We start from the raw sequence: 25,301 nt of genomic DNA, 5'->3' as shown, positions 1-25,301 counted from the left end.
CAACTCATATTGAAGGCTCTAGTTTGCAGTTTTGAAACTAAAGCATAAGTATTATTTTGAACACTGAGAGGAAGGTGGATGTTCTGGAGCAGAGTGGTTCCCTTAATACAGTTCAAAAGTCAAAAACTAACCACACAAGTAGATAACTAAAGCTATCCTAGTCATTTGTGCCTCCACTCACCAAACAAACTACTATTAAATGATAAGCATGTGTGGTACTACTGGGATCAATTGTTTAGAGAGAGAGACCTATTAAGATTTACTTCTTATTGTAATAATTTATAGCAACCACCAGAAGTCCACTTTCCTTGATATAAGAGTATGAAGCCTTATAATAATACTGGGCATAGCTTCTACAACTTTTTTAACCACTTAGCGTATCCAAGAAACATGATAGAAAAGTACGCACACCATAAACAAAGAACACGGCAAAGCCTACATTCACGGTGAATATCCGGCAAAAGTTTTCATTATGCAAAAAACAGGAGATTACAAGTTTCAGCCCCAAACCATAGCTCTCGCCCTCACTCTCTTTTATGCGATTTTCAATGTCTCTCAATATCCCACTCCAAACCCTAAACACCCTTATATATCGGGCTACAAGAGAGTACGAAATAGGGTGCACGAGCCGTAAACAAAAAAGGGGTCACAACGCGACCGGAACAAAATTCGGACCACAACATCACAACATCCATACAATACCAACTGTTAGAGCGGACATGCCTGGCCCACACTAATTACAGTTTTTAGAATGGGAAAACACCACAGTTTATATGTACTTATGCATCCATATAAGATATTTCCTTCCTTGAGACTCTATATCTAGGTAAAGATGTATTGTGTTTAGTTGAGTGATGAGGTTGGCTCAAATCCACCAATATTGGCCCAGGCTATCCATTTTTAATTTTTTTTTTTTTTTTTATAGTTGGTACTCACAGGCACATGCCTCCAGGCTTGAACCCTAGACCTCCCTTTGAAAAGTAAGGGCCTCATACCGCTAGGCCACTAGCCAGACTATACATTTCATTTCATCCTAAAAAAAACATTCTAGTTTTCATACTTCAGTATGGTGTAGAATTTAATCCTCTAAATAGCAACTGATAATACCTCATTGGATCACTTCTCATTTTCCATCCAAAACTCAGACTGGCACAAACCATTCTCACTACATAATGTGAATTAGTACCATGGCCTTGGTCTTTCCAGAGTTTAATTTCCTGTCTACAGAGCAGTCCCCTAAAAAAACAAAAACTCCTTGATAAAATTCAGCCTAGTTGTCCATAAGTTCATTGCTATATGTTTTACCAATATGAACTCAAATAATTACAAGTTTCTACTAATAACTATCCAGTCATCCTTGTCATTTGTGCCTCCTCCTAACCTAACCACTACTATTAAATGATAAGCATGTGTAGTCTAACAAATTATTACATAGTCGGTTAAGCATTGATTAATTTTGTCTATAGAACGGTCCGGTAAAAAATAAAAAATAAATAAAAAAACCTCCTTGATAAAATTCAGCCTAGTTGTCCATAGGTTCATTGCTATATGTTTTTACCGATATGAACTAAAATAAGTACAAGTTTCTACTAATAACTATCCTCCAGCTCACCTAACAACTACTACTAAATGACAAACATGTGCAGTACTGTAACAAATTATTACATAGTCGGTCAAGTGTTGATTAATTTTGTTTAAAAGGTCAAGGGCTTAACTAGTGGGATGTGCTGGGATCAATTGTTTAGAGAAGAGAGACCTGTTAAGATATTCTTCTTATTTTAGTAATTTATAGCAACCAACTCAAGTCCCCTTTCCTTGAAATAAGAAGGAACATACATTTATGTATTTTTAGTATGGAGCCTTATACCAATAGTGTACCGGGCATAGGTTCTATAATTTTGCTAACCACAAGCATCCATATGATACCAACTGTTACACTGGCACACACTAATTGCAGTTTTTAGGATGGGCAACCCAGTATTCACACCTCGGCTTGTGTACTTAGGCATATCCATATAACATATTCCCTCCTTGATTCAAGTTTTGAACTTCATAAGGTTATTTTGGAACCTGATAAATAGAAAGAAGTACTGTGTAAGTTGAGTAATAAGATTGCAAGTAGCAACAAGCATTCTAGTTTTCACACCCCAGTATGCTGAGATTTTCATTCTCTAGATAGACAAGTGGTAATATCTCACAGAAGCACTTTAATACAAATAAGAATTTTACATACATGTTTCTTTACATGATAAATGTGGGTTAAGTTATCAAACTACTTTGTTTAGCATGAAATTGATTGGAGATTTGTTAGAATTTTACGGTAAATTCTTGTGTTGAGAACTGAATTGAACAGTATGGCTTTAGGACTGGAATTCTCATACTCTTGACTTAAAATTTGTAAATGAAATTTTGAGATATTAGAGACACGTGTTAAGGAGTTCACAGATTTAAACCTAACAGAAACTCTTACCCTACCGGTTATTGTGTACACAGATTGACCAGTTATTGTATTGGAAAATTTTCTTCTTTTTTATATCATGAATCGCCTATTTGAGTACTCACCTTATTAAGCTGATTTGATCAACTATGGTGTCCGTGAAGTGTAATGTTTTTTGGAGACTTGACTTGTAGTTGGGTTACATTCTATTTTGAGATTGTCTATGCATTGACTAGAGTTTTTGGATCATCACTACGAGACTAATGTATGTTGTCTAATAATGTAATATGGACTGAATGTAATTCTAATATGATGGAGATTTTAGACTCTTAAGAGTCAAAACAATTTGGTGCTTTTATTGTTATCATTGAATTAAAATAGGCTTCTCTTTAGAATGTTTTGAGATAATTTTGTCACTTTTTGAGTTTAATGTTATTTCACATTCCCGAGGGTCAGGGCGTGACACAAAATCTCACCTAGATCATGTAGGAATATCATGAGAGAGAGAAGGAGAGAGAGAGACAGACAAACAAACAGAGCAAAATTATCGAGCCTAATACCATGTAACAAACAAAAACATAGTACAAAGAACTAATCAAACTTAGAGCAGTTAAGTAACATTTATACATAAACAAGCATTTTGTGCCCTCAAAAAGACCATTCAAGCATAAAGCAGATGCTATGCAACGCGAACAGGAACTAGACGCCAAATCAAAAACATGAAAAAGAAAATGGAAACCTAGTGCCTATTACAAACATCTTTGAGGTCTATCAATTAACATTTACCTACAGACTAGCATCACAAGACACTTTAAGACAAGATCTAATCAAGGAACGTTAGTGGTTGAACAAGCTCGGTGTCTTGCTGCATAGCGGCTAGCCAGTGCAACTGCATTACTAGTGAGTTGTGCAACAATGGTGACCCTATTCTTAATAGCAGTCTTAACATTTCCATCCATGCCTTGGACAGCAAATCCATCAAGACAAGTGTTCTCTTTGGTAAGCGCGGTACTGACCCACGTCTGCACATTGCTCATGTGCCATTCAAAGTCCTGTGCCCCAGCTTTACCCATGTGCCCTAGCTCCTGAACCGAATTATTGAGCTCGTATATGGCATCGCCTATGTTAGCGATGCAATCTTTAACAGCTTGGTACTCCCTAGGCTTGATACCTGAAGTTTTAGTCATCTTGGACACATACACGGCAGCCAATCGAGCCCTGGCCAGGCTCACTGACAAGGAAGCTTGAGTTAATTGTTGATCGCTCTGTTGAATTGTACTGGCATAACTCGAGAGAGAGTGAACACATAACGCAAAGTAGCTAGTGACTTTGCATGAGGCTTTTATGAAGTTTGTGGTGCTAGAATTTGTGGCACTGGAATTTGTGGCAATGGTAGGCTCTACCATGCTAACCATAATATGGAAGAAGAAGAAGAGTAATAGCAAGCAAAGGCCAAGTTTTGCCATGTTTATGAAAATGGACTGGTTTTACTAATATGACTGAGAGAATAAAAGCTTTTGTTTTGATAAGTTGAGAGAATTAAAGCTTTATATAGAGATTCTAAGAGATTGTCACCTACCTTCTTTGAGGTATATCTATCTCCTAAGATCAAATAAAAAAAAGAGATTGTCACCTACCTTCTTTAAGGTATATCTATCTCCTAAGATCAAATAAAAAAATTGTCACGTGCCTTCTTTCTAGTTCTTTCTCTTCTTTATATGCTCACTCCACTTGGTTGCAATAAGTCATAAAATTCCTGCTCTTCTTATCTTCTTCCTCGTAAGCAATTAGATAGAGATGAATATACTTTATTGGTGGTGAAATAAATGTCTAACCATTTTCGTTACAAGGATTTGAATTGGATTCTGAAGAAGAGTAGACAAACCACACGTAGGTAGGTGATGAAAGCAGTCAATGCTTCGTGTATGTATAAAATATATAAGAAAAATCTTTTAACTATTAATTTTAACAACTCCTGTTTAGTCATACAAGATCCAGCAGGTCAAGCAATTTAGTAGTTTACAACTCGTATTGAAGGCTCTAGTTTGCAGTTTTGGAACTAAGGCAAAAGTAATATTTTGAAAACTGAGATGTGAACTCAGGAGGGGAGTGATTCTGTTAATACAGGTCAATGTAGGCATAGCCTAGATCTTTCGTGGATGTTTCTGAATTTTTCTAATGTGTCTCTCTGCCTTGTTTCTCAAAAGTCAAAAACCAACCACACAAGTTGATAACTAAATTTATCCTTGTCATTGGTGCCTCCAACTCACCAAAACCACTACTATTAAATGATAAGCATGTGTAGTGTAAGAAACTATTACATAGTCCGTTCATTAACTTTGATTACATGGTCAAGGAATAAACATTCTAGATTTCACACTTCAATATGGTGTAGATTTTCATCCTCTAGAAAGCAAGTGATAATACCTCATTGCAGCACTTCTCATGTTCCTTCAAAGACTCAGATCGGCACAAATCATTTTCAAGCCTTGGTCTTTCTGGACGTTAAATTTCCAGTCTACAAAACAGTCCCGTAAAAAACTCCTTTATAAAATTCAGCCCAGTTGTCCGTAAGTTCATTCCTATCTGTTTTACCAATATGAACTCAAATATGTACAAGTTTCTACTACTAACTATCAAGTCATCCTTGTCATTTGTGCCTCCAGCTCACCTAACAACTACTATTAATTGATAAGCATGTGCAGTATAATTTTGTTTACTAGGTCAAGGGATCAACTAGTGGGGTATGCTGGGATCAATTGTTTAGAGAGAGAGAGAGAGAGAGAGAGAGATCTATTAATATATTCTTCTTCTTGTAGTAATTTATAGCTCCCACCACAATTCCCCATTCCTTGAAATAAGAGTGAAAATACAGTTATGCATTTTTAGTATGGGCATAGCTTCTATAATTTTGTTAACCACAAGCATCCATATGATACCAACTGTTAGACTGGCCCAAACTAATTGCAGTTTTTAGGACGGACAACCTAGTACTCACACCCCAGCTCATGTAATTATGCATCCATATAACATATATATTTCCCCCCTTGATTCAATTTTTGATCATCATAAGATTATTTTGGAACCTGATAAGTGTAAAGATGTACTGTGTAAGTTGAGAAATAAGATTGGTTCACATCCACCAACACTGGCCAGACTATCCCTTTCATTTCATCCTTGCAAGTTGCAACACAGTCTAGTTTTCACACCTCAGTGTGGTGAGCATCCTCAACATAGGCCAATGGTAATATCTCTCACAAGCACTTTTCATTTTCCCTCCAAGACTCGGGCTGGCACAAATGGTTTTCACTCCAAAATCTGAATTAGTATTGTGGCTTTGGTATTTCCAGAGCCTAAATACCCTGTCAACAGAACAGTCCCGTAAAAAGAACTCTTTGAGACAATTCAACCTAGTTGTCCATAAGTTCATTGCTATCTATTTACTGATATGAACTCAAATAAGTACAAATTTCTACTAAAAACTATCCTTTCATTACTGATGCTTTGACAGGATCTGAATTCCTTAGTTATTTAGCACATAAGGAAGTTCATTGCTAGAAGGATGAAAATCAGAATGAAGAAATATTACTCTTCCCTCTTGTTTTCGACTAATTTAATTTCAAATTCTCCTCATGTAGATCAAAGCTTCTGCAACTCTAATTCAATCAAAAAGATAAATTTGTTTGGATGCACAATGGAAATTAAACAACTCCATAATGTTTTACATCGCAAAACTTCCCTAAAGTATCCAGAACCAGTTTATTGCATGTAGAATCATCACTGCTAAATTTGGTGAATGGTAGTATCACTTTTTACTATCATCAATGTAAAACCTCCGTTGAAGGTGCTCTTATTTTTGGATTATGTCCGAATACAATAGTCCATTCACTGAATTAAGATCATCATACATGTATGAGTTGTCTGATGTTGGGTAGTAGAGTGACCAGTTCAAAACTAGTAGTCTACAACTCATCAAGAACTCGTCATAAAGAAGGAAAGGGTACATATAATTACCATTTAAACACTAAACTGTCATGTACTTTAGCATAGCTCCACGAAGCTTTTCCATGAATGCAGCTGCTAGTTTCTGCACACATAGGAAATCAAAATTAGTTCTGTTTGGTTTAGACGTAACCACAAGTTGATGATAGATTAGTCTTAGCAGACTTTCCATGAAAAAAAATTAAAAGTAGAACTCTACATACAGTTATGTCCCAAATTATGAGTTTTCCTAGTCATGATAGGAGTGCAATTAGTAGATCCTATAGAGATTTACCATTTAGTGTGTGCTACAGAGGACCATTTCAGAGCACATTTTAAAGCACATTAAAGCGTCAAATGGGGAGTGAGGTGATAATGTAAACTTTATGTATGAAGAATGAAGATATAGTCTATAGGATTTATGTTGGTGGCATGCTCTTAAGCATGATCCTGTCATGCAAATTAAAACAAGTAGGAACATACTCCTAATTTACTTGGAACTTTCCTAAAGCATTTCATTCGTTCAGACCCTCTAATAATGAGATTTTGAAATCTCATTGGACTTGTCCTGATATTTGTGCGACTCTATGTTTTGGATCATATTTTGAATCTTTTTTATACCAAACTTTTAGAGACGTCCAATGAGATTTCAAAACACCTTTTTCCTTTGTTCTACAGCTCAATATACACTCTATACACACACAAGAGATATTTTATTTTTCACCATTAGAGCTTCTAGGAGAAAAATCAACCTTGATTTTTCTGACCATTTTTCTTTATTTGAGAGCACACACTTATTCACCAGAGTGATATAGGGTTATGCTCTCTATCTGATCGATGACATACAGAGCTTCCTACTAATTATCCTAATAGATCTAGGACTTTGGTTTCCTTTCATCTTTGTGATTGTGAGTAAGGCGAGTTCAATCACTTGAAGAAGCGGGTCATCGTGAGGTGATTGTGTTGGCGTGCATTGGTGTTGCTGGTGATTCCAAAGGCACTGGGATCATAAACTCATGTGGGAAGCAATTTCGAAGGTGTTAACAACCATCTACTCTAAAAGCTTAAGTTGTTAGAGAGGGTGTAACTTTAATATTTAAATCCTTCAACAGAAGGCACTGAAACTCGTTGTACTCTTTCTCATCATAGTGGATTGTGAGATGGCAAGTCTCCATGCTTTTTCCTTTGGGTTTCCACCAAAGATTCCTGGTGTTATCTCTCACTCTACTTTATGGCTTTTTGTGATTGGTTTTTTTATTTTAATTGGGTAAAATTAAGATAATTTGAAAGTCAATCAAAAGAGCAAGTTTGACCTATTCACCCCCGTCTAGGTCTTTCATCTAAGATTAAAACTTTCCACAGCCACCTCCACACCACGCAACTCAACAAGATTTACCTCTGCTTTCAGAGAGGATATTTTTTTGTTTCGAACCCGTGACCTCTAGCCCACAATGGAGTAACCTTACAGTTGCGCCAAGACCTGCCCTCTCCATAATTTCCATATAAAACAAGTTCTACCATATAATCTCCATGTACATGGTAAAGGATAAAAGAAAAACATAGATAATACCGCCTAAATAAGTAGCCATCTTTTAGAGAGAAAGCATCACAACTCTGTCAGCATAGTTCCACTCTTTAACAATTAACAATTGTGAGACACTAAATTTATATTTTATAATAAATATTAAATTTCTACAATTGTGAGTAGCCAAAAAAAATTTAATAACATAAAATTAGAAATATCATTTAATGATATGTTTAATATTGATGAGCGCTGAAAAGTGCGTATTTAAACCCCTTAAACTTAGGCATTCTAGCACCTTTATCTATCTTACTTTATTATTTTAGATTGATTTTGTATTATTTCCATTTTCAGGCACTTATCCCGAAAATAAGCTAACTCAGCCAAATAAGAGATTAATTGAAGCAATTCTGGGATTAAACAAAGAAAGGAGCAAAGTGGAGAAAGAAGGAAGCAAATGAAGCCAAAGGTGACAAGCAGCAAAGTTCGATCGATCCAAGTTTAAGGTTCGATCGATCGAACAATGATCGATCTCAGCACTTCAAGATAGATCCAAACCTAGACCCAAAAGCATAAAGTCCAAAAGTTCGATCGATCCAACACCACCCTTCGATCGATCGAACACTTTTGTCCTTATTCAAATGATTGATCCTATCCACAGTTGTACCTCCCACTAACCACTTTTGTCCTTTTCCCATAAATATCTCCCAAAATATCTCGGATTTGTCTTTTTCCAAAAAGCTCAGCCAGTTGGATCGATCCAGCCTAAGTTCGATGGATCTCAGCCAGTTCGATCGATCCAAGACCAAGGTTCGATCGATCGAACTTCCTCCAGTGCGAAAAAGTTAAATTTCCATCTCATTGAAAGTTGTCCTTTATCCAATCATTAGGGAATATTGTGTGCACAACCCCAGCTCATTTTGGGTGTCATTTTGACCTACCTATATAGGGATAAGGATTACTTTTTACAAAGGGAGCCAATATTGTTTTCATATCATCTCTTGGAGAGTAAGTTGAGAGGAGGAGGAAGCTAGAGACACCATTGGAGACTCTTCATCAACCAAAGAGCAAGCCTCTTCCATGGAGTTAGCCCTTGAGGGTTGGAGCAACATCACCATGAGTGGCTAGACATGCTTTCTATATCTTAATCTTGTGTATTATTGAGGGATTAGTGTTGAAATTAATGTTTTGACACTTTGATATATTTAGATCTTGTTTATTCAATGATTTATGTAGTTTAATCCTTCCAATTGATCATTTCATTCTATCCATATGTCTATGTATGCTAGAATAGATGTTCATGTGCTTGTCTCTAGATTTTGTGTTATTGATGCATGTCTATGTGTATTGATGCTATAGATTTGGAGATTGTCAAAACATAGTGCTTAAAGGAATACTCTTGTGATTCTCTTGATGGTTCATACTTATTCCTTGATGGATTGTGCCTCTCCCCTAGTTTATTTTCATGCTAGTAGTGTAGATGTAGTGTAGTTATAGTGTAGTGTTAAATGGGAGGACAATCCATGCTTGTTATTTGATGATCCAAGCTTTTAAATGCAAGTAGCATATGTCTCTATCCTTGTATTGTATTTGGATTGTGAGCTTAATGAAAGGATTAGTGACTTGTTTTGATCTATTGTGCCTTTCACATGTTGTTTAGACAATATATGCTTCATTGCTTAGATATATTGTGCCTTTCACATGATGTTTAGACAATACATGCTTAACTAGTCATCCTTGCTTGTTGAATTAACAAAACACACACACACACCAATATTGCAACACACCATTTGCCCTCATTAATCACTTGTCAATGATATAGAAATGCATTGCTTGGTGGTGATCTCTAAATCCCAAGATCTCTCTCTCTTACTTACTCTTAATTGCATTTTTTTGCTATCACTTAGTTTAATTTAGTTGTTTTTTAATCAACCAACCAACCAATTGTTTGATCACTCGACCTACTAGCCCTAATAACGACTCCACGACATTGCTCGATCCTCACAAATCCCTTGGGACGATCCCTACTCGCCTAGCTATATTTATAGTGAAAGGTAATAGTAGCTTCTATAAATGTAAAACTCTTGGCCCTCGCCTTAATGCACTCTTAAGCTCGTGGTGCGGCGACACACCAAATATCATAGACAACATATATTTTATGCCCACCGACTTTACACCAAGATGAAAGTTATGAAATCCTAGTTTTCAAATTAAATTTACATATTTTTGAAATAGGGAAATCAACTTTTATGTTGAATTGGTTCCAAATGATGTGTTTATACCTAGTACAACATCAGTATGCTATATATGCATTATGCAAATGAAAAAGAAAACATGAGAAATTTTACATTGGCAAGTTAAAAAATATTCCCAGCATCTCTCACCTGGTCACCCTTGTGTGCATTTGCTATGTTTTCGTCAAGAATCGTTAATAAGGACCTATTGAGCTCATTCCGCTCAACCATCTCCAATAACTGCATAATAAGATAGAATGACTTTTGTTGAGGAGCAACACATAATCAGCAAAGATAATGAGAGTATAAAAGGTAGAACATACAGTTGCTTTTACATCTTTTGACGTTAATAATTTGGTTAGGCTCTCCTTTGCCTTTACGAGATCAGTCTGCATTTTATCATAGGCCTCTGTAGAAGAAAATGGAGTACATATATTGAGTGTTTATGGAAAACAAGTGAGGATGCAAATCCTTTAGCACCAATCTGCGTGTTGGTCAACCAACCTGTTCCCTCCTGCAAAGCCTTCTGCAGTGCTTCCAGCTCAATCAATCTGTCCTCCATATCCTACAAAAGCCATCAGCATTTCTATATTGTGGTTGTGTTCGCTTGTCTAAGAAGGATTTGATTCAAATATATAGGTCAATTTTGAACCTGAGTTTTTGAAACAGCAAACCGAAGTTGTCCTAGTTCAAATTGTAGGTGTGCGAAAAATTCCTGGTTCAATCTGCAAATCGTATATGTTACAATCTTTCTGTAAGCAAAATTGAGGTTTGGATATGAAAGTCTTTTTCTATTCATTAGGAATGTGCACAAAAAGTTGTGAAGTATATACTGAAAACAGCTCTCTTGTACAAATACGGGACTTTGTTGTTATTGTTAATTTTTTTTATTTAATTATTAAATAATAAGGTGCTGTGCTTTGAAAATTTGAACTTTTTCTCCAGAAAATGTTGATGTTCAAAATGAAAAGAAAAGGCGCTAAGGAGCAAGTGTTCTTTCTATCACAAACTAACAATTACATTTTAAGAGTTATTCTTTCTCTCTCTTTTACTTTTCATTGTTTGTTTTTTTAGGGGAAGCAAATTATGGAAAGCAATCATTCTGTCAATTGGAAACAAAAAAAAAAAAAAAGAAGAAGAAACGGGCATTTAGGAACACAAAGCCATTTGAGAACTTATAACTAGCAATCCCTACTTTATAAAGGGCTGCAGGTGCCAAGTAGGAAATCTCTTCATCAATATTAACATAAATAATTTCATCAGAACAAAAATCTGGATAACATTTAGTTAGCAGAAATTTTCAATAATTTTTGAAGAAAGCTTGGTGACAGAAAAATGAAATGTATTAATATCTTGGCTAGTAAAACATAAAGTAAAATTTCTTTTGAAGTGAACACACACGAAAGAGATATTGGGCTCAACTAATCAGAGCAACTAGCAACTTTACTAACTTCCCAATTCATGAGCAATGTCTGCAGTCCAATTAAAACCCCATCTGATCCTAACGAGGCGTGATGGATGATAATCTTTTATAGCAGAATCCATCAAGATGGTTTACATGTCTTTCCTGGAATAATCGTACATTATTTATGTTGAATCCAACCAGCTCATTAGACTGCTTGCACAATCCATGAAGAATTATATCCTTCAATAGCCAATCTCAACTTAAATAAGAAAACTGAGGCTTCAAATTTGTAGATATCTTAAGCACATTGCCATAAAAATGTAGTTTTAATAGTTTGTACATATATCACATGATGCGATCAGTTTGAGAAAACTCAACTTTCCTTTATTTCATCGTAGACATGAAACAAGAAGGGGTAAAATTGATTAAGGTGGTTTGTCTATGTGAAACAAAACCGAAGAGTTACAGAAATGAGCAATTACGCTTGACACTATTTAGCCATCCGGATGAAAGGTGTATCAAGAATGAGAGGGGGACAAAAGAGGACACGAGTTAAGATGGTGAAGAGAAACATAATGATGTTTGATTTAACTCAACGTGTAGCCCAAGATGGAGCAAGATGGAATGGCATGGAAAATAAAATTCAAGTAGATAATCCCATATGATTCATGTCATAGACCAGAGCTTGGTTAGTGCAGAAGCTAAAGACCATTACCCAGTATGCAGGGTGGTGAGAGGAATTGACTGGAAATTCAAAGCAGCTACTCTTGGAATCAAATGACATGTTCATAAATTAAATTAAGTGCATGTATAACTCATGTTGGCTATATTCTAACTGTACCTCCCGAAAAGTTATTGGTGTGATCATAAGCAACCAAAATCAGCTAATTTCCAAAGGGGGCTCACTTACATTTCCATTGCTATGATTCAGAACCGATAAACAGTCTACGCCACAAATGAGATTCACACTCAAATGAACAATTTTTTTTTATTTTTAATATACATGAATGAAATAAAGTAAATAAAATCCAATCACAACTTGAAAGAAACAATATTTCAAGCACATAATATGCAAACGTGACAATTACATTCTCTAAATGAAAACAGGCATTAACAATCACCAAAACTTACTGAGGCCTCATCCTAGCGATCTCAAACTCAATTTCCCGAGCCTCAGTATCAAGAAAGTACTCGATCAACTCCGCCGGAGTATCTGGAACAACCCGAGACTACAAGGAGAACACAAGCAAATAACAGAGACAAACACAACATATATACATGTATGTGTATTTAAGCATATAATTTATGAATAGAAGACCCAATTCATCAAAATTCAAAACCCAGATGTGAAATTACTTGTCGAAGAGATTGGCGACGCTCTTTCTCTTCGCGGACTTGGCGCTCGAAAGCTTCTCTGGCCTCGGCGTCGCTTTCAAGCCGCCTCTGGAACTCGCGTCTGGCGAGGTGGCCTGTTTGGGGAGGACCAAGTATGCCTTCTGGATCCTTCCTTCATACAATGTATAAGATTTAATGAAAATCTTTTGAGCTCAATACCATGAATGAACATTTCAGAAATGGTACAGTAAGAAGAGTGAGATATAAATATATAGATATAGATATAGATATACCCATCCTACACAGCAAATTTTGGTCCTCAAACGACTTGGTTGTGTGAATTTCGTAGTACGGAAAAGAGCGCTAGCGGTGGAATTGAAGATGCCGAGAGAGGAGGCCATGGATGACCTTTTCTGAGCTCTCAACTTCTACTGGTTCTTGGTGCTTCTATAGTGTTTGTTATCCGTTGGAATGTACGAATATTACGGTGCCGTTTTGTCCAAGGCTTCTTTTTATTCAGTCTAGGCCCAACTCAAAAAACTACCATGCCCAAATGGGCTGTGAAAAGGGCTAAGCCCATAAGGGGCTGGTCAAGAAGGAGAGTCCGATGACTGATGACTCTTCTCCCCAATCCGTTATCAAAATATATTTATATATATATATATATAAATTCCGTTTTTTTTTTTTTCACCCTGTAGTTCAGTGATTTGCGAATCGTGAATATGTGCAACCACTCACAAAACAAATTTTATTGAGGTGCAGGTTAAAGATTTAAGTTTTAGGTCAAGTAAAATGTGTGCGTGCCATTTGTTTTTTTTTCTTTTCTTTTTTTTTTTTAATGTGAAAGAAAATAACTTAAGTAAGGTATAATATTGCCGCTAACAAAACATTGTTCAAACTTTTTTTCTTTTTTTAAGGAATAGAGCTAAGTCACGTGAAATTACCAAGTGTCTGTGTCAATAGATTATGACCATTTAATAATTCTCCTAAGTCACATCATTCTTTTAAACGAGTGTCGTTCTCGCCGCGCACACTCTTTTCCCTAATTCCACTTTGTGTAACTTAACTTTTGCCACTTTCATAGTTCATACTACCCTTTTTTCATTTACTTTTACTTTTGCACCCACTTTGTATGACTTAGGAAAAGAGACCTTAACATCAGGGTAATATTCATTGATGCAGTAGATTGTTTTTTGGTGTTCAATATGGTTACGTTGTGTTTAAGTTAACTGAAATTTCTATTGGACAAGGCCAGCCCATATGCAACCTTTTGATTACATTGTTTCACAGGAAATTCAATCCCAACTTTAGTTGGTAAGCTTCATAATATTATTGGTAACAATTTTGCTAAACATCAGAAGAATACAACATTACTTAGGCCAACACTCCACCAGTAAAAAATTTAAGGTGATTGCTTGTGCTATATGAAAGTGAATTGCATGCGTGTTTGTGTGATTTATTTATTTATTTATTTATTTATTTATTTATTATTATTATTATTATTACTTTTGTATGTTAGATGAGAAAGTATTTGATACTTGGACATTATCCAGATACTTAGTTGGTAAAGCCCGAGCGGTACCCGATCAATAGTGAATTTTTTTTATTTATTATTATATAGCCACCCCTTTTGTACTCGTTTATTTTTCTAGTTTAGGATACACAAAAAAGTAAAATAAAATAAAATTCTATTTATAAGGTATATATTATCATAACATATTATAAAAATGTGAGTTTCTTTTTCTTTTTTTTGTTTCTTTGTTTTTGTATAATGCGAATATCGATTCTCTCCTTTAGGTCAATATGAGTACTTTTTGGCATAACTATGACTTATAGTTAATGAAGCATTTTTCATATAAATCTATACATTGAAAAGGTCCAATACCATTTTGAATTACACTAGTATTTCAAGTACTTTTGGTGTGTAGGAATATAATGAAATGCAAGCGGAAATAGATGAATGGAATGCTCATTTTTATTTTATTATTTGGTTGTAAATATGAAATGTATAAGAATGATATAATAATAACCATTCTAGTGTTTGGTTGGACCAATTTAAAATTTAGAATTAAATAAATTTCAAATTGAATTCTCCAAAATAACCCTCATAGTAACAAATAAATAAAATTAACAAAATGACATTATCTAATAATTTTTTAAAAATAAATGGTGGCAGTGGCGGTGGTGACAATGGTGGTGGAGGTGGAAAGCGATAATGGTGTAGGTGGTGGTGTTGGAAAGCGATGGTGGTGGCAATGGTGGAAAGCAGCGGCGACGGTGGTGGTGGAAGGCAGCAGTGGTGTTGGTGGAAGGTGATGGCAGTAGTGTGGTGGTGGTGATGGAAGGAGAAAGTTGTGTAAGTGGCAGTGGTGGAAGCCAATATATGGAGGTGATTGTGGTGACGGTGGAAGGCAGTGGAAGGTGGTGGCAGCGGCAACGATGGTGATGGTGGAAGGCGGTGGTGGTAGCGGTGTAAGGCAGTGGCGATGGTGGAAGGTGGTTGTGAAAGGAGGTGGCGGTGTTGGTGGAAAGTGATGGCTATAGTGAAAGGCGGCGGTAGTGGAAGGTGGTGGCTGTAGCGGTGGTGGTGGTTGCGGCAAAGGAAACAATGTCAGTGGTGAAAGGCGATGTCGGTGGTGGTGGTGGAAAGCAGTGAGCGATAGTGAAAGTCTGTGGTGGTGGAAGACAGTGGTAATGGTGGTGGTGGTGGTGAAAGGTGGAGTTGGTTGTAGGGGTGCATACGGTCCGGTTTGGATCTGATTGGGAGTTTTTTGGGACCAAACTATTTATAATGGTTCCACTATTTTTGAAACCAGACCGAACCATAATATTCATAGAATCAAACCAAATCGCGAAAAATGGGTTTGGTTCAGTTCGGTTTGTCGGTTTTAGTTGATTTCCTTATTATTTTATTTTTTAAAAATAAAATTTCTTATTTTTTCCTGAATATAATACATCAACAGGAACCGACAATATGGACTGAACTTGTAAAACAACAAATAGATTTAGTAAATCCAATAGACTAAGTTAGCCAACAGTAAAAAAAATACAACATGTCAACAACAATTTAGACATAATTCAGTAAACTATTCAAGAGAAGGGTTTGTGGTGATGGACGACAATGGGTTTGTGGTGATGGATGACAAAGGGTTTGAAGGATTTGGAGGAATTCGTGAGAATGTTAAAGGGATTTATGGTTTCATGGCAGCAATTGAATCGTGGGAACTTTACTTTACATCACTACGATTCTAAGACAGAAAAAGTATGTGAGGCGTGGAAACTTTACTTGATTTAGGTTTAGGGTATGATATAGTGATATACATTTATATATATTATATATATATAATATAAGTTATATAATATATATTATATCACATAATAACAGTTCAACCCGGGCCGGCCCGATCCAGCAGGACCCTAAACTAGGACCGAACCGAAAAATTACGGTTCCATAATTTTGGGCTCAGGACCGGACCAAACTACTATACAACTAGCCCAAACTGTCCGGTTCACTCCGGTTGATCCGGTCCCATTTTTCGGTTTATCGGATTTTTTTAACACCCCTAGGTGTTTGTAGTTGAAGGTGATGATTGTTTTTGGAGTTGGAACATAAGAATTTTTTGAGAAGTTGATATTTTTTAAAAAATTACTTGTAAATGGAATGATCATTCTATTGGTTTAATTGTGGAATGGATTTTCATTTTAATGGGATGACCATTTTTACTTTAAATTGCATACCAAACAAATGAATGATTGAAATGAGTATTTCATTACATTTCATTCATGCACATCAAATACAACATTAGTAGCGAAAAATCCAACTGTTGACAAAAAATATATATTTTTTGTATAACCAAACAAAACTAAAATGAGTTTTGGGATGATAGAAAAAGCCAATTACAGCCAATAACTAAAATGAGTTTTGGGATGATAGAAAAAGCCAATTACAGCCAATAAGTAGACCGAGTCTTCAATTTGGGCGTAATTTGAAACTTGCACGGCATGAAAGGTTTGCTTAATTGGTGTGTCGAGTGTGAACAAATGACTTAATTTTCCAAACTCTTTTCCATTCTAATGATGTGACAGGTTTGTATGTGTCTTTTTCATACCAAATTAAATAAATAAAAAACAATGAAAGATACAAGTCAAAGTCTTTAATTGCCTTCTTTATTATATATATATATATATATAAATGAATTCTTTAGACCTAGCCCATGTTCACACACATCATCCAAAGGCATAGTCATAATTATGAATTATCATAAGTATTACTTTGGTATTAAATCATTCTCTATGGTCTTCGTCCTAAATTTTAATTACTTTATATTGTTTTCTTCTTAGACCAGATATTATAAGGTTGCTCTCAATCACTGTGAGTTTGTGTCATCAATTATTTGATCAGAGGCACCATCACAACGTCTTAATTTAACGACGAATTTATTACAAAAATACTTTTAAAATACCTTTTTTCTTTTCTTTTTCTTTTTTTTTTTTTATGTATAGAATGAGAAAAACTTAAATTATGGGTATTAAAGAATAATAGTATAAAATAAAATATTGTTTAATTTGTTGATTTTGCGATATTTGAAACATTAAATAGCGTTTGAAAGTATAACCAACCGATTGCACATAAATTATAGTATATGAATCACATGGCAAGCCAGCACATTAATAAAGGATTTTTAGGAAGGTGATATCCAACTAGAGACACTTCCAACAAAACCGCGTGAAATTACAAAATCAATAAAATGAGGTCACCTATTACACACAATAATGAAACGGTATATATATATATATTATGAAAAAAAAAAAAAAAAAAAAAGAAAAGAAGGTGAAGTAAACACGCAATCACATATAGTCTTGGTCGGAGCTTGGATTGTTGACCCAAAAGTCATGTGGTGGTGCATCAAGACCAAAAGATATTTCCATTGATAACGATTGAGATTTGAGAATATAGTCCACTCCACTCCTATTAACAACGTAGGAATTGAAAGTGAAATCAAAGGTATGATCCGAACATATTGATATGTATGTTTCATAAAAAATAAAAAATAATCAATTGTTTCCGATTCGTTAGATCTTGCCCTTTTTTGAAAGGAGTCCATAAAAAAAATAAAGGTATGCACTAACTTAAAGAGAATTTTAGAATTTTCTATTCTTACTTATTTTGAGTCTTTCCTAAATACTTCAAATATTCAAATCAAAAAAATAGAATAGGTCAAATAAACTACTAGTAAAAAGTGAATACTTAGTTCTTAATTAAATTACTATATATATATATATATATATTGCATAAGCAAAATATCATATAATTATTATATAAGTGATATAAAATTATTATATAAACGAAGTGAATTATTACATAAATAATCTAAATAACACAAACGAATGGCACAGGAATATTCGGATTCGAACCCCCCTGTCTGCCAAATATGGCAGTGTTATTTTACTATTCTGCCCAAACAAAATTTGACTTGAGATGCAGCTGAACGGTTGCAGCCTAACTTTCATCATTTTCATGCTTCGTAAGCCATATTTGTGTGTGTGTATGTATATATATATATATATATGCATATTCAACAACTACGACCCACTCCTGTTCATACATTATGACTTGTTCCTTAATTATGACTTCCAAGCATTGCATCATTAAATTTATCCAGAAGAAAATGATTGTATGTGTGTCCAAAATGCAGTCGTAGTTCTAAAAAAATTTATCCACTCCTGTTTATACATTATGACTCGATAAATGTTTATTGCATTTAAGTAGAATTCATGTAAAGGGTTCCGTCCAAATCCTCTACTATAAAGAATTTCTATTATAACGTGCTATAGTGTTTTATTTAATATCAATATATTTTTGACGCAGTTAAAACCCGAAACAATATGTTGAAAATAAAATTAGATGCGTTTGAGAAATGAAACTACAAAACCAATACCACATCAGAAAATCCGAATTGTTCAATTTTTATTTTGGTTCATTGTTTTGGTCAGTTTATTATTTTTCTAAATATTATATAAAAAATAATTAAAATAAATAAATAAATAAAACTAGTAAATAATCCACGCTTGCCTGTAACTTTCGAATGTCTTTCTGGTATCATGTTGGCATATATATATATTGTTTTTGTTTTATGGGATTAGTTTTTTTTAACCAATGGGATTAGTTGACATAATAGTGTTGTGTCCTCATTGATCAAAGTTTGACCAAAACCCATATATATAATTGGAACATGTTAATTAGTTGGTGTTTATTTTATGAGCAGTGATAGGGAACGAAAGGTATTCCCGAATTAATCACTGAACCTGACGTGGCCAGACCACGTCAGCTTCTTATCTTTTTTGCGTGAGGGAGCAAAAGAGTCCATCCCGTGCAGGTAAAAAAAAAAAAAAAAAAAAAATAGAGATAAGTTTTCTCTAATTTTTGAGACTTCTGAACTTTCCGGTATTCTTAATTGATATATTTTAGAATTTACACTGAATATATCAAATTAAATCACTATACCGATTGAATTACTATTGAAGAAGAAAACTTATTCAAAACCTTAGATAGAGAAAAATAGTCAATCCCGAATCAAATAGTGATGTTGAATCAAATAGTGATGTTGTGAATACTCTCAAATTTTTGTACGTGATTCGAATACAAGATGATCATGTAATTCTTAAAATCAGATCATAGACTAATACCTAAATCTATTGAGAAATTTGTAGAAAAAAATCTTTGAATATTTATGATTTATTACTAACATATATGTAATTGTGTGTATATATATATTTTTATTTGTATATACTCACCTTCTTCCGGTCATCTTCATAGTGTTTATCGCTACATTTCTCAAACAAAAATTTTTTTTTTTCAATTTATTTTAGGGGTGAGCAAAGTACGTGATGGCTCTTTTACTCTTCACGCGCAAAAAATTTTAGAGAATCTTACGTACCAAGTCACGTTAGATTCGATCGTTTTTTCGGGGTTACTCTTTGCCCCCTTATCATTTTCCTTATTTTATATTATTTTATTTCATATAGTTAGTTGAGATAAGGACACTCATATAATCGGTAGAATTAATTAATACTATTTAATATGTGTGAATACAGTTGGCAGATTGACGTTGGGTGTTGGCAAAGCCCTTGCGAGCACGTCTGAACTCATCTTCCCAAATTCAACTCCGTCCATTATTTCTTTTTGAACACTTGAGCACACACAGTGTAGATATATGTGTGTGTGTCCAAAAATATACAACTCATTTACTAGTTTAGTTGAGCTTTGAATATTATGAAAATTACATAATATATTACGAAAAATATATTCACACCCCATTTCTTTCAAATTTACTCATTGCTTTTAATAATAATATTTTAAATTTATCCAAAAAAATAATGAGTGTTTATGAGTCGTAACCCCTAACATTTACTTCTCTTCCAATTTAATTATTCTTTTTTTTTCTTTTTCTTTTTGTTTCAAAATTTATTCAAAAAAATAATGAGTATTTAGAAGTTGTAACCCCTAACATTTACTCTTGTATTTCAATTTAATTATTCTTTTCTTTTTTCTTTTTCTTTTTATTTCAAAATACTTATCTTATTTGAAAAGTGTTAGATAAATGCAATTTTTTCATAAATATTCTTTGTCAACTTGAATGAATAATTATATTATATATATATATATATATGTTCAAATTGTAAAAATAACTTGATAGCTTTTAAATAAGAAAATGCATTAATTGTGTGTGGAGAAGTAAATGTACTCATTTCGGAAAAGGCCCATTAATATGAAGATATTTTTCGACTACAACCAAAGATTAGTTGTCTTATTGTTAGAGGAGCGTGAATAGAACGCTGGACTCTGTCGCGTGGAGTCCGTGGACACGTAAAACAGCGACACAATGAGAGCTGATATATATTGGGCACGAAAGAAAGCAAAGACGGAAGCAAATACTTGCCACCACCAGCGACAGAAAATTTTAGAGAGAGAGAGAGCGAAACACTTTAGAGAGAGAAAGTGAGCAATGGGTTTTTTGAAGATGTCCGCCTTGATGATGGTGGTGGTGGTAGTGGCGGTGATTGGGTTTGCGGAGGGCCAATCAACGCCGTCGTGCGCGCAGAAGCTGGTGCCGTGTGCGGATTACATGAACTCAACGAACCCACCGGCTTCGTGCTGTGACCCACTGAAAGAGGCAGTGACAAATGAGCTCTCTTGTCTCTGCACTCTCTACAACACCCCTGGCTTGTTGACCTACCTCGGCATCAACATCACTGATGCGCTTGCTCTTCCCGGCCACTGCGGTGTCTCCGGTGATCTTAGCGCCTGCAGCAATGGTAAACACATATACATATACATATACATATAAACTAGTGGGTGTTTTATGTTTTGTTTTTTAAATATTGGGTGAACTCAGTGAATTGGCCCGGGAATCTGCTGGTTGGATCCTGACTCAGTCAGCTCGGACTAGTGTTTCCTAATCACTGATTGCTAATTTGCTACTTCTTACCCTGACCAATTTTTATTTTTTTTTTAGTGACTTGAAGAAAAAACAAAATTCCAAAATTGATTTTAACACACACAGACACACACATATATATTATTATTATTTTTTAAATGGTTTTTTTTTTTTTTTTCTCTCTCTCTCTCTATAATTAAACAGATGTAAAAATCTGTCCAATGAAATTTTAATATATTTCTAATTTTCAGTTATTCAACAGATGTCAAACTCACATTAAAGTCCCTCTGTTTTGTGTGTGTGTTTTCTCAATTAGGTGTTAGCTAATAATTTTTTAAAATTTCATTTTTCTTCTGCAGCTACAGCCCCAACAGCCTCAACAGAGCCTCCTCCAGGTAATCACTCTTTCTTCATATTTATAATCCTAGAAGTATATCTATGCATGACATATATTTGCTATGTCAATCTGTTTCTGAGCTGCTTTTTGGTAGAACTGAAAATATTAAGAATTTTGAATTTAAAAAACTGAAGTTTTAAGTGGTATATTTAAATTGAGAAATTTTTATAATTTTTTGAATTTTAAGTGTTGCTCATTCGGTGATAAATGTAGCTTTATTTGCTAAAATTTTAAATAATTACCAACGGGTCAATGTCAGTGGCCGGTTTCTCAAAGGTTTCTCAAAAGGAGGTCAAAAGTTCAAGTATTAAAAGAGACGTGTGTGTAAGTCTAACTAGGAAAGAGAAAAAATAAATAAATAAATAAATAATTTGTAATAGCAATTTTATTTTTTTAAAGTGATATTACATTATTAAATGTATTTAATTAAATAAATATTTAATTTATTTAAAATTAAATACTGAATTGAATTATCAAATTAGGGATCTGTCTTTTGTGAATGGCAAGTTCTGATGTTTTGGTGCGTTGATGGACCAAACATTTTGTTTGTTTATGTGCCATTGACGAGGAACATTAGAAATGTTACCTTCCGAAAAAAAAAAAAAAAAAAAAAAAAAAAAAAAACATTAGAAATGTAAAAAAATTGACCTAGGTTGACGCTAGCAGTTGTACTCCGGAGCCTCCAATTTTGACATTAAAATCATATCAAATGACTTTTTACTTTTTAAACCTTAATAATTGTTGAATTTAAGTTTTGACTTACTTTGGTCTATGAAAATAATCTAATACTATTCCTATACTTAAATAATAAGATTTTAGAGATCCTTTCAACAAATCACACATGCTTCAGGATTGTGTGTGTGTGTATATATATATATATATATATATAGACATTTGTTTCACCCGATGAATGCAACAGCTGTTTTGTATGTTTCCATGGTATATCAAACATTTGGCTTTGTCAATGACCATGGAAGCAATAAAACTATTCTTACTATATTGTTGAATTTGACTCTCCTACCCGGAGGGAAAGTTGAGTGCCCGAGTCTTGATAGGGACAATATTATAAGTCAAAGAAATGACCGTTGAATCACGATGATGGCATGGTTGGAGACATGGCTTCAAATTTTTTAGCATTAGCGTTTGACAGTGTCGCACTTCTCTTCGTTAAAATGGGATAATTTTTTTTTCAGGAGTACCGGGAAACGACGTGAGCAGGATTGCGAGCACTGGCTTGTCAAGCTTAATTCTATTTTGGGCTTCTGTAATGCTGTATTAGTGTAATTCTTCTATTCTTTGGGAAACAGATGAAGTCATATTATTGTTACGGAGAGGAATTAGCAACACCAGGAGGAGGTTTATTTGATGGTTTTTTTTTTTTTTTTAGCTGAGTATGAATATGAAATTGATACGAGTGGTACTGTATTCTATCGTTTATTTATGAAATTTATGTGAACTGCAGCATTTCACAAATTTATGTCACGTTTCATTATTTTACACCTCATGATAATGATTCTTTATTTATACATTATAAAACTATATGTTTCAATGGTGCGTTAGGTTGTTCCACTTGTCAAGCTTTATGTTGCATCTGAAAATTTGTACTTTTTTTCAAGGCTTCGTTTAGATAAATACGAGAGAAAAATAAGTTAATAATAATAACATTCTTGTTTGAAAAATTAAAGAAAAAAAACTTTAAGAATTAAATTACTAGGATAAAGTGCAAAAAACTCCCCTGAACTATTAGCCAATTGCACAAAACCCCCTTGAATTAACCAATACTCCCCTGAACTATTAAAAAGTTGCATTTAAGGACAGTAGGCAAATTTCCGTCACCAGAAAAAGAAAATTACAAAATTATCCTTTAGTGGAACGATGCAGTTTTGATGGTTTATCCCCAAATCACACTCCAAACATAACCTTAGTTTACTGTTACACCTAATTACCCAAACACAGCCTTATCATTACACTGTTTATCTTCTTCATCAATCCTAGCCGCAAGATTTCGCCGCTCCAACTAAGGCAGCATAAAGAACAGCTCTCTCCTTCCCTCCCTCTATGTGTGTGTGTGTGTATATATATATGTGTGTGTGTGTGTGTGCCTGTCCAGAGAATTGAAGATATCCAGAGGAAACATTTTCGGGAGAAATAGTTGAATATGAAACAGAGGGATTGAAATCCAAACAAAACCCTCACCACTCCTCTCCATCGATACCCTTACACTCCTCATCGGAACCGTAACTCAGCCGGCGACACACCCCCCTTTCACTCGTCGCAGAATTGATGGTTCAAATTAGACCCAATTGCTTGTTTCAGCGAACCCAAATCGAGAACATGGTCTCGTCGTCGAATTGATGTTCAGATTGAAACCCAATTGGATCGCCGTCGTCGCCTTCGTTGTTCGTCGTCGGCATCGCCTTGTCTGGTGCTTGTGGATTTTGACCTACCTGCTGAGACCCAACCAGACTGGATTGCAGAGGGTTGAGATGTGTGTTTTTGTGTGTTTTCTTCTTTTGCATTGATTTTGTAGAAAAGTTGGGTTCCAAGGTCTAGAAAAGAGAGAGAGGGGGGTGTTGATTGTTGCAAACTCTTTGATTTTGCAGGAAAAGTTGAATTCCTAGGGTTAGAAAACAGAGAGAGGGGGTTGTTGTTTGTCTTAATTTTTTTTTCTCATCTTCTTCAAGAGATGGAGTTGGATTAGAGAGAGGGAGAGGCGGTGGTGGCGTCCATGGATGGTGGAAGTGGCTGGTAGGGGAAGAAGATACAGAGAGAGAGAGAGAGAGTCGACGATTTGGGGTTAATTTTGTTTAGGTTTTAATTTTGGATTTTTTTTTTTTTTTTCGGAAAGTATCAAAAATTTTGGTTTTATACAATAAGGGCAGCTTTGTCATTTTAAAGTTACAGCCCTGGCATGTGATTATCACGCGCCTATTTAGGCGGAGGAACCAAACGGAACCTTACCGGTGGGTAAGTTTTGCAAAAGTTTGGATAGTTCAGGGGGTTAAATGTTAAAAAAAAAGTTCATGGGGGGTTTTTAGGGAGAGAGAGTATAATTCAGTGGGGTTTTTTGCACTTTACCCAAATTACTATTATAACTTTTTTATAAAATGTTATAAGATAGGAGTCAAATGTTAAAAGAGAGTAGTTTTAGTATTATAAAAATACTATTTAGTTATAAGGAGATAGTTTTGGTATTATGAAAATACTACTCACTCATTATCATTTTCCTCTAAATCTTCTCATTTTTTAAAAGATAACAGGAATTTGAAGGGACAAATCTCTCCAAATCTATTCTTTTCTCTTCCTTAAAAACTACCCAAACATGATTTTTAGAATTATTTGTTTTCTTTTCTCCAAATAACTCGGATCCAAACAAAGCCTAAGCATTTGGTAATAATAAACGTGATATCCCACACCATCTAGGTAATAGTAAACGTGATGTCCCACACCATCTTGGAGGGAGGGAGAAGTTGACGACACTTATTAAGGATGCCTCGTAATTGTGTAGACATATTTTAAAAATGACTGGTGTAGCATAAAGCAAACAATGTG

At 34.7% G+C, this 25,301-nt stretch overlaps 3 protein-coding genes across 5 annotated transcripts; 1 reads left to right on the top strand and 2 right to left on the bottom strand.

Annotated features, from left to right (window-relative positions):
• Positions 1 to 1,563: 1,563 nt before the first annotated feature.
• On the bottom strand, positions 1,564 to 13,366 carry LOC132304001 (uncharacterized). Of its 3 annotated transcripts, XR_009481469.1 has the most exons (10): positions 13,208 to 13,366; positions 12,936 to 13,082; positions 12,711 to 12,808; positions 10,827 to 10,899; positions 10,679 to 10,739; positions 10,498 to 10,583; positions 10,325 to 10,414; positions 6,452 to 6,524; positions 4,865 to 4,955; positions 1,564 to 2,070 (listed from the first exon to the last, which is right to left on the bottom strand). XR_009481469.1 is itself a non-coding variant. In XM_059801482.1 (9 exons), exons 1-8 carry the CDS (start codon positions 13,313 to 13,315, stop codon positions 6,462 to 6,464), a joined length of 726 nt encoding a protein of 241 aa, XP_059657465.1. In that variant the 5' UTR covers positions 13,316 to 13,366; the 3' UTR covers positions 1,564 to 2,070; positions 6,452 to 6,461. The 3 variants fall into 3 exon arrangements, 2 of the variants coding, with proteins under 2 accessions (XP_059657465.1, XP_059657464.1); XM_059801482.1 differs by lacking the exon at positions 4,865 to 4,955; XM_059801481.1 differs by lacking the exons at positions 1,564 to 2,070; positions 4,865 to 4,955 and having other exon boundaries at positions 6,259 to 6,524.
• Positions 2,989 to 4,858, bottom strand: LOC132304002 (21 kDa protein-like). The gene has a single exon (XM_059801483.1). The coding sequence runs from the start codon at positions 3,901 to 3,903 to the stop codon at positions 3,265 to 3,267; it is 639 nt and encodes a 212-aa protein (XP_059657466.1). The 5' UTR covers positions 3,904 to 4,858; the 3' UTR covers positions 2,989 to 3,264.
• Positions 13,367 to 20,833: 7,467 nt separating the features above from the next.
• LOC132304000 (non-specific lipid transfer protein GPI-anchored 7-like) lies at positions 20,834 to 23,253 on the top strand. The gene is made up of 3 exons (XM_059801480.1): positions 20,834 to 21,230; positions 21,712 to 21,747; positions 22,943 to 23,253. The coding sequence occupies exons 1-3, from the start codon at positions 20,921 to 20,923 to the stop codon at positions 23,026 to 23,028; spliced, it is 432 nt and encodes a 143-aa protein (XP_059657463.1). The 5' UTR covers positions 20,834 to 20,920; the 3' UTR covers positions 23,029 to 23,253.
• Positions 23,254 to 25,301: the final 2,048 nt, after the last annotated feature.

The sequence above is a fragment of the Cornus florida genome, unplaced genomic scaffold (genome assembly GCF_030987335.1).
Source record: "Cornus florida cultivar Cherokee Brave unplaced genomic scaffold, ASM3098733v1 CherokeeBrave_3.0.0_Hap2_Chr04, whole genome shotgun sequence".
Lineage (NCBI taxonomy): Eukaryota > Viridiplantae > Streptophyta > Magnoliopsida > Cornales > Cornaceae > Cornus > Cornus florida.
This window is presented reverse-complemented; position numbering and strand designations above follow the sequence as displayed.

Bases quoted from the DNA above. Each gene is read 5' to 3' on its own strand.
- LOC132304000 (XM_059801480.1), top strand. From the start codon at position 20,921: ATGGGTTTTTTGAAGATGTCCGCCTTGATGATGGTGGTGGTGGTAGTG. The intron at 21,231-21,711 runs GTAAACACATAT...TTTCTTCTGCAG, and splicing joins TCTTAGCGCCTGCAGCAATG to CTACAGCCCCAACAGCCTCA. The intron at 21,748-22,942 runs GTAATCACTCTT...TTTTTTTTTCAG, and splicing joins CTCAACAGAGCCTCCTCCAG to GAGTACCGGGAAACGACGTG.
- LOC132304002 (XM_059801483.1), bottom strand. From the start codon at position 3,903: ATGGCAAAACTTGGCCTTTGCTTGCTATTACTCTTCTTCTTCTTCCAT.
- LOC132304001 (XM_059801482.1), bottom strand. From the start codon at position 13,315: ATGGCCTCCTCTCTCGGCATCTTCAATTCCACCGCTAGCGCTCTTTTC. The intron at 12,809-12,935 runs GTAATTTCACAT...TTCTCCTTGTAG, and splicing joins GTCGCCAATCTCTTCGACAA to TCTCGGGTTGTTCCAGATAC. The intron at 10,584-10,678 runs GTTGGTTGACCA...TTTCTTCTACAG, and splicing joins GGCTTTGCAGGAGGGAACAG to AGGCCTATGATAAAATGCAG.